The following is an 8363-nucleotide window of genomic DNA, read 5'->3' as shown; positions in this document are numbered from 1 at the left end:
GCAGAAACGACATAATTTGCTGTAATACCCGAGGCTTCAGGCGATAGCACTTTATGCATTTATTGACAATTTTAGCGACTGTTTTGCGCCCACCAATAGGCGAATACTGCTGTCGGATCGATGCTAGCAAACTCTGTGGTCCTGCATGCAGGAGTTTTCGATGATGAAATTCAATGAGCGCGTTGGTGACTGGATGCTGCTTTGGTAGCAAAAGCGGATGCTTAGCCTCGAAGTCCAAATTTGAATGATGAAGTCGTCCTCCAACGCGAAGTGCACCAAAATCGTCGACAAATGGATTGAGAGACAACAGGTTGCTAGACGAAGGTAACTGTTTATTTTCCTTAAGTATTTTATATTCTGTTGCGAAGTATACTTGCTGTATATGCCTGATTAACAATAATGTACCACATTTTACGTCATCGACAGTAAGCGATCCAGTTGATGGTACAGAGCGTTTTGCGTTTAACTGACAAAATTTGTAAACGTATGCGAATACGCGTTGTAGCTTGCCGAATGAATTTTGAAATTCGCAATCAAAAGTTGCATCAATTCGAGGACTTGTAACCAGAACACGGCGTCGCCTTTCTGGAAGATCAGTCAAGAAATCCATGTTTCCTGGCCAGTGCGATGAATCTGTACGGAGAAATGCAGGACCATTTGCCCAAAGAAAGTTATTTAGAAGCTCCTTTGGAGCACAACCACGTGAAAGAATATCCGCAGGACTTAGATCAGTAGGAACATGATGCCATGTCATGCCCGATGTGAGGGATTGAATCTGGGCTACGCGATTGGAAACAAATATGTTAAAATTTCCAGGAAAAGACCGCAGCCATGACAAAACCATCATTGAGTCCGACCAGCAATGACATTCGTAAGATAGCTGACTATTTTCCAAAATGTTTGAGACCAATTCCGCCAGCAGCAATGCGGCTGACAATTCGAGTTTCGGAACGGTGAGTGATTTCAATGGTGTCACTCTCGACTTGGAACACAGGAGATGTGTTTTTATGACACCTTGATCTTCAATACGGGTGTAAAGGCAAGCACCGTAAGCAGATAAACTGGCATCACAAAATGCGTGGAGCTGTACACGTACCTGCATAGCGAGTACGAAGCGTGGGAAGCGAAGGCTGCTAACGATGGATAGTTGACTGCACAAATCCAACCATGTACAATGCAGGGACTGCGGCAAGCTTTCGTCCCAATTCAACTTTTCTTTCCATAAGGCTTGCATAAATACCTTCAAACTTGTAATTACAGGCGAAATTAGCCCAAGTGGATCATAAAACCGCGCTATTACCGAGAGAATCGAACGTTTTGTGATTTTTCCCAAATTTGAAATTGGCGTGAAGCTAAACAGAAATTGGTCTGATATGGGGTCCCACACAAGGCCGAGCGCCTTTGTAACATCGGTACCATCATGAAACTTCAAGAATTGTTCGCAGTCTTGCCCATCTTCATCTTTAAGAACGACAGCTTCATTCGAACACCATTTCCGAATAGGAAAATCTCCTCGTCGAAGTAGCTGCTTCACCTGCTGCTTCATTTGCATGACTTCTTCAATCGTATCACCACCAGAAATTAAGTCGTCTACGTAAAAGTCGCTTCGAATGATTTTTGCCCCGATGGGGAATGCTTCTTCTTCGTCAAACGTAAGTTGGTGCATAGCCCGAATGGCTAAAAACGCAGCTGGCCTTGTACCATATGTCACAGTGTCGAGCTTATAGATTCTTATTTCCTCTGATGGATCATCTCGCCAAAGTATGCATTGCAACTGGTTATCAGGGTTAGCCATTTTAACACAGCGATACATTTTGCATATATCACCACAAAGCGCAACCTTGAAAAATCTGAAACGAAGTAATGTGCTAAAAAGTTTTGGTTGTGTAGTTGGTCCTGACAGCAACAAATCGTTTAAAGAGTGCCCAGAAGTGGTTTTAGCAGATCCGTCGAATACTACACGCAATTTGTAGTAGTACTATCTTGTTTTCGAACACAATGGTGGGGTAGGTAGTAAACCGGAGCGCCTGCTAGTAATGATGCCATTGACATGTGACCAAGATCCATGTATTCCTGCATGAAGTCTGAGTATAAACGCTTTGTGGGTTGATCTCTTTGAAGCTTTCTTTCTAGAGCCTTGAATCTCCGTAAAGCAAGGTCGTACGAGTCACCGAGAATATCGAAATTAGATTTAGGAGGTAGCCTTACTGAATACGCTCCTGATGGCAGACGAACGTGATTTTGTACGAAATGCTTCTCGCAGAAAACATCTTCATCTGACAAGGTTGGGTTAGGGGTTGCGGCGAATCTATTGTCGACCTCCCAAAAGCGCGTGACAATGCTTGCCAGTATGTCATTACTATCTCCTAGTGGCTTTGGATTTCTGAAGGACGAAAGAGCTGTGGAGCGACTATTGAAGTGCGATACCCCGAAGTGCGATACCCCGAAGTGCGATACCCCTCCTGAAACCACCCAGCCTAACTTAGTTTTTTGTAGCGTAGGAAGATGGTCAGCTATGGTGCGATACCCCTCCTGAAACCACCCAGCCTAACTTAGTTTTTTGTAGCGTAGGAAGATGGTCAGCTATCCTAACTTGCCCAACGCAAATTAGGTCATAGAAAAGTTCAGCTCCAATCAAAAGGTCAATGCGACTTGCTTTGAAAAATGTGGGATCAGCCAGTTTAATGTTATTGGGTATATTCCAGCCGTCAACGTTGATATCAAAGTTCGGCTGATAGTCGGTTATGCTTCGTGTGATTAGTGCTGCAAACGATGTTGAGAAGCTGCCATCTTGCGCTTGAGCAAAGATGTCAACACACCTATCGGCGATGATACTCGCCTCTCCGATGCCAGATATTGAAACTGGTGAGTGACAGGAACGAAGTTGAAGCTGATTCGCAAATCGAGTTGTAATGAAATTAAGTTGAGATGCGGAGTCTAAAATGGCTCGACTTGGAACTAGCGTACCTGCACGATTTTTAACTAAAACGATGGCTATCGCTAATAGCACACAATTGTTGGAACGATTTTTCAACACGATAGGTGTAGGGCCGGCAACTAATGACGTAACTTAAGTTGACTGTTGAGCTAATGATTGGCTGTTTGTGACAGCTGGGGGCGAGCTTGATGTCGGTCCACTGTCTTGAACACCATTTATATGCAACAACGAGTTATGTTTTGCTTGGCAATGCCGGCAGCTGCCCGATTTGCACTGCTTGACAGTGTGGCCCTTACGAAGGCAACTCAAGCACAAATGAAACCTTTTTGCTTCTTTATAGCGCAATTTGGGTGAAAGATTTAAAAAACGAGTACAGACATTAATAAAATGCTCCTTTGAATCGCAAAAAACACAAAGTGAGGTTGATTTTACACTAGATGCTGCAACTAGTACATTTGCTTTTGATTTTGATTGAGCTGAATTTTTGCCCACCTGTTTGCTAGGTGTCTGATTGACCATAGCATTTTCCAAATTTTCAGCCATGCGACATCTTTTTTTTCCAAAAACGTTGACATCCCTAGCCAGGTCGGTAATTTTTGAGTAGACAAGTTCTCCTCCCATTTTTCGTGCGTGTGTAGATCTAGTTTGCTCGTCACGAGATGAATGAGTAAGCCATTATAGGTTTCTTCCGTAGATGCCAAAGTTTGCAATGCCCGAAGATGGGCGTTTACTTGATCGCTTAATTTTCGTAATCCGCCTGAAATGCCCTCCTCTACACGTTGTAGCCCGAAAATTGCCTTTATGTGAGCCTGAAAATTAAGCAATTTGTTATCAAAACGTCCTTTTAGTAAATCTAATGCTTTGCTATAATTTTCTTCAGTGGGATCAAGTGAGCGGATGGTATCTAAAGCTGCTCCATCGAGGCTGGTGATCAAATATTGCATTTTTTCCAATTTGGACATCTCCATGTCCTTATCTATTGCTGAAGTAAATGTACTGAAGAACGATGGCCAATCGAGATATGAGCCGCTAAAAACTGGAATTTTCAGCTCAGGTAGTCTGGACCGTCGTTGGGAAAGCTGTACCGCAGCTTCTTCCCAGGGGAAGGCTCGTAGAGTCGATGAGTGCGCGCCACATGCATTTTGCTTAGATTTTAGTTCACGATTGCGTTTCGCTTCAAGCTCAATATATGCCTTGAAAAAGTTTTCGTCCGAATCCGACTCGAATTCCTTCCTGTCCAGTCGCTTGAGGGCTGAGCGAGCATTCTCAAAGTTTGACTGCATGCGTTCGGCATGCTTAAGCCGAGCCGAAATATCTGCTTCATCCAAACCTTTTAAGCGATCATTTGTCAAAAAGGTACTGAGAGCATCCAGCTGCCGTTGAAGGGAATTACATTCCTTTTTGTAAAACGCGATATCACCCGCTAGACTAACGCTCTCGTCGCCCGATTTAGACTTTTTTGGCATTTTTAAGCAAACAAATCGAGTATTTTTGGTTTCGGTAGAGAAATATCCGCGATATAATATGCGCGCTAATAACTGAACCTATGGATGCACTCGATGGCAACGAAAATGTATGTCGAAAGCTGTGTACATACAAATATGCGAACCGAGATTACTTCTACTTGGCAAACGATCACGAAATATTAAAATGCGAAAATATCGATATCACGTCGGGGTCATCAAATGTTTGAGGATTAAGTAGTTTCTTAATCCTTTCAGCGAAAAATTTAGGCCGAGAAAGTTCTAAATATAAATGAAACACCGATGTGTCTTAAATATAAATGCAAAGCGTTTTCTTTATTTCCAAGCCAAAGTAGAAGTGAAGTGAGCTTAGGTGAACGAATTCAATTGTACCCAAACCGGTCGCTTAAAATATTTGTACACAGTTAGCTGAGATAATTTCCACAACAATAAATATAATAGGCAGAAGGTTAGTGATAAGGAAATGCAAAATAAGATAACAAGTGCAATGCTTATGTTTGTACGCTGGTAAAAAATCGAATGATTCTACTGTTACACTAATTTAAACCCAGTAGTAAGAAAAGGTAGTTTAGAGTTCATATGAGTATCAATATACATAAATATCTATATACATGCGTATTGTATGATACATATAAAGAGATATCATAAATTTATATATCGTATATCTATTGCTGCTGCGAACAATATTCACACTTCTCTTGCTGTTTACGTCACTGTCTCTGGCTTTTCGAAGACAGTTTGTTGTCTGGATGCGTATTTTACTCAAACAATGTGTAAATTAATGCATATTCTCATTGGTCTTGTCGTGTGTAAACGCGGTTTTATACAACTGTCAGCAGTGACGGACTTACGTGCGTCAAAAGTTGAGTATTGGCCAACGTTCGTTGGGTCCGTCGACGCAATGGTTGCCAATCTGACGCTCTCTATGCAACCACACACAGTCTACTCAACTGTCAGTTTCATCCTTGAGCAGAACGTACGCGAAGTACCCATTCTGACGGGGCCATAACACACCTATAATAATTACTGCTTGGAGTGCCATCTGTTGTTTTTTCGTGCCAGCTATCATTCGCATATGAGTAAGTAGTCAAGGAACTTTTTAAGCACACAATGATGCGGAATATAATATAGTAGCTCACCGCGCAAAGGGCCATAGTTAGCTTCCTGCATGTGGCTGAGTTGCCCATACTCACGCATAAAATCAGTACATTTACGACCGACTTCAGGATATCTGGCTAATCTCTTATAAAAAAAAAAATGCTTCAATGCACTCTCCCGCGAACTGCGAAATCTACTAGCACTGCGTACCGGAATTGTTACGACAAAGCGCCCTGACAAATCCCGGAAGTGAGTTTCCATAAACATTTTCTCTACCATTTCTCCATTTCTTGCTCTGCCGTTCGTACAGGGAGATCAGGAATGTGATCCATTTCCCACAAACGCTGCACTGTCTTTCATAGCTCGTCTAGGCTCTCGCAGCTTATCGCAGAAACAGCTGCCAAGATGGCACAATCTACCCGCTCAAAGTATGGACCAAGTCCTCCAATACCAAGTGTGGTCTCTATCATTGTAGTATTATCTAAGGTTCTAGCTATCAGCCCGATTGGGCACTTGCACGCCTAGCACAACCGCACATTGTTAGACTCCTAATAATTAGAATTCGCAAAAGGCTTTGCCCTGGCAAGTTGTCTACATATGTCTTTCCTGTCCGTAGATTTAAGCTCAGGAAGTCTGGGCACTTACACAACCCATTAACACCTCGACATAGGTGGCATGGATAAGTTTTCTTAGCTCCTCCGTCACTCTTCTGCACACTAGCTCTGGCCCTACTTGCTCTTTGATTTGCATCTTGCTGACGCCTCTTTAGCTGTTCAGCCCGAACAGCCGATGATGCCACATTGCTCTCTCGTGCACGTAGATTCTCCGCTTGATGCGAAGATGCAGCGGCTTGTTTGTGTGGAAACATTTTCCAAATTTGCTTTTTGCGGGGTTACTTGAAGTAAGGGTCAAAACGACCCTTTCCGGCTGGAGCTAATGTGTTAAAATGCTCTACGAATATATTTCCCATGAAATTTTACTATATATGTACGGTGACCATTCGTACCGATTTTGGCGGGACAGTACCGATTTTGAGAAAATTGTCCCGCTGAATATTTATTAAAAGTCGGCACGTATAAGTGTCCCGATTTTTCATATTTGTACCGATTAAGTCCCGATTTTCAGCGTTTTCTTTATTAATTTATTAAGAGTTTCCCTGTGCTCTGGGCTAGAAACCAAACGGGCAGCAATGTTACCTCAAAGAACATATAATATAAGGTAGCCGTAAACATAGCCATCCATAAACATCTTTATTTTCTATGATCTTTGGTTATGTTTTATTCTGTCAGACTGGTACTCTCACTATATGGCTGTCTATCATTATTGCTTTAATTTTATTTAAGAATTTTACAATTATTTGTTAAGTTTTTTTAATGAAAGTTAGTATGGCGAATTTAGTGAAATTATAAAAAATAGTACTAGTCTCCTTCAAAAGTTAATGGATATGAAAATTAAAATCTATATTCAAATATTGTTTGTATAAATTTTTGCGATAATTTTTCAATTTTGGTTCTCTTTGTTTTGTTTTAAACTGTACTAAAAGATATTATGTATTTTTTTCCAAAAAAAACAAAATTGTATGTTTTGATTCGATGCTTTAGAAATGTCCCGATTTTTGTCCACAGCAATCTAGTCCCGGTATAAATATGTCCTAACCCTTAATTTTGCTCAGACATCTATCTTAAACTTTAGTACGCCATAAAATAAAAACACGAGCTAACTTTTGCAAATCCATCGAATATTTTACTACTAGATGGTTATACTTTCAGAAAATGGTAACAAAGTTCGCTTCGTCTTCGGAAACGAAGTCCACATTTCGGATATGGTGAAACCAGTGATGATAATGCAAAAACTTTAACTGAAAATAAAACTCAAAAAAATATTCTCTGTGTTATATGCTGCGAACAGGAACGGCAAATTTTGTTTGTTCCATGCCATGGCGGAATTATACCAGGTGAAGTAATTAGAGCGAGAAAAAGAATTTGACACTGCCTTATATAAAAAATTGCCTTCAAAATTTGACTTTAAGGCAGCCGAGTGACAAAAAAATAAAGCGAGAAAGCTGTTTTGTTATTTCGCCTGTTTATTGCGCCATGGTTCCATGCAAACATTTTAAGGTTTTCCAGCAACGTTTTCAACATATTAAAAAGCATGCAGATAAAATTCATACAAAAGCGCTATGTCCAATTAATTGAGCAGTTATTAAAGACGACTCTTTTCCTATATTTTGTTAGACTTTTCATAAGTAAAAATATTTTGTGAATATTACTTTCTTCATATGAATTATATCACATTTTTTGTTTAACAGTTGGTAGAATAAAGTAATAATAATAATAACAGATTGGCGCTTACACATATGTTAGTGTTTGTCCGAGCTTCTCCTCCGATTTTGTGGTGTGCGCCTTGATGTTGTCACACAAAGCGGAGGGACCTAAAGTTTTACGCCGACTCCGAACGGCGATTGTATTTTTATGGGAAGCCGTTTTTCAAGACAGAAATACACTCGGAGGTTTGCCATTGCCTGCCGAGGGACGACCGCTGTTAAGAAAAAACCTTTTTCTATATTTTTTTTCGATGTTGCTTTGACCAGGGTTTGAATCCAGGATCTGATGAGTGGAAGCGCGCACTGCTTACCACTACACCACAGCGGCCGACAGACCGTACAGACAGGCCGTAGAATAAAGTAGTCGCGTTTAATTTTGTTCGTTCAGTGATGCTCAAACGAAAACAATTGGGGTCTCGTCATTAATGTGTTAATTCTAGTTTTGGAATAAACAAAGTTCTTTTTCCTTCTGTCAGTAAACTGGTTTTATTACAAATAGCATAAATAAGCAATGGGAAAT

At 40.8% G+C, this 8363-nt stretch overlaps 1 protein-coding gene across 2 annotated transcripts; it reads right to left on the bottom strand.

The window, feature by feature from the left end:
* Positions 1–122: 122 nt before the first annotated feature.
* LOC108368599 (uncharacterized) lies at positions 123–5098 on the bottom strand. 2 transcript variants are annotated; one of them, XM_017623475.1, is made up of 3 exons: positions 3431–5098; positions 374–1850; positions 123–314 (listed from the first exon to the last, which is right to left on the bottom strand). In XM_017623475.1, exons 1-3 carry the CDS (start codon positions 4402–4404, stop codon positions 222–224), a joined length of 2544 nt encoding a protein of 847 aa, XP_017478964.1. In that variant the 5' UTR covers positions 4405–5098; the 3' UTR covers positions 123–221. The 2 variants fall into 2 exon arrangements, with proteins under 2 accessions (XP_017478964.1, XP_017478965.1); XM_017623476.1 differs by lacking the exon at positions 123–314 and having other exon boundaries at positions 1762–3270.
* Positions 5099–8363: the final 3265 nt, after the last annotated feature.

The sequence above is a fragment of the Rhagoletis zephyria genome, unplaced genomic scaffold (genome assembly GCF_001687245.7).
Source record: "Rhagoletis zephyria isolate East Lansing unplaced genomic scaffold, Rhagoletis_zephyria_1.1 Rzeph_scaffold_03212, whole genome shotgun sequence".
Taxonomy (NCBI): domain Eukaryota; kingdom Metazoa; phylum Arthropoda; class Insecta; order Diptera; family Tephritidae; genus Rhagoletis; species Rhagoletis zephyria.
The sequence above is the reverse complement of the archived record's forward strand: the minus strand, read 5'-3'. Positions and strand labels throughout refer to the sequence as shown.

Coding starts and splice junctions, on each gene's coding strand:
- LOC108368599 (XM_017623475.1), bottom strand. CDS start 4,404: ATGCCAAAAAAGTCTAAATCGGGCGACGAGAGCGTTAGTCTAGCGGGT. Junction 1,851..3,430: donor ATCAGACACCTAGCAAACAG/GTGGGCAAAAAT, acceptor ACTTCGTTTCAG/ATTTTTCAAGGTTGCGCTTT. Junction 315..373: donor TAATCAGGCATATACAGCAA/GTATACTTCGCA, acceptor ACCTTCGTCTAG/CAACCTGTTGTCTCTCAATC.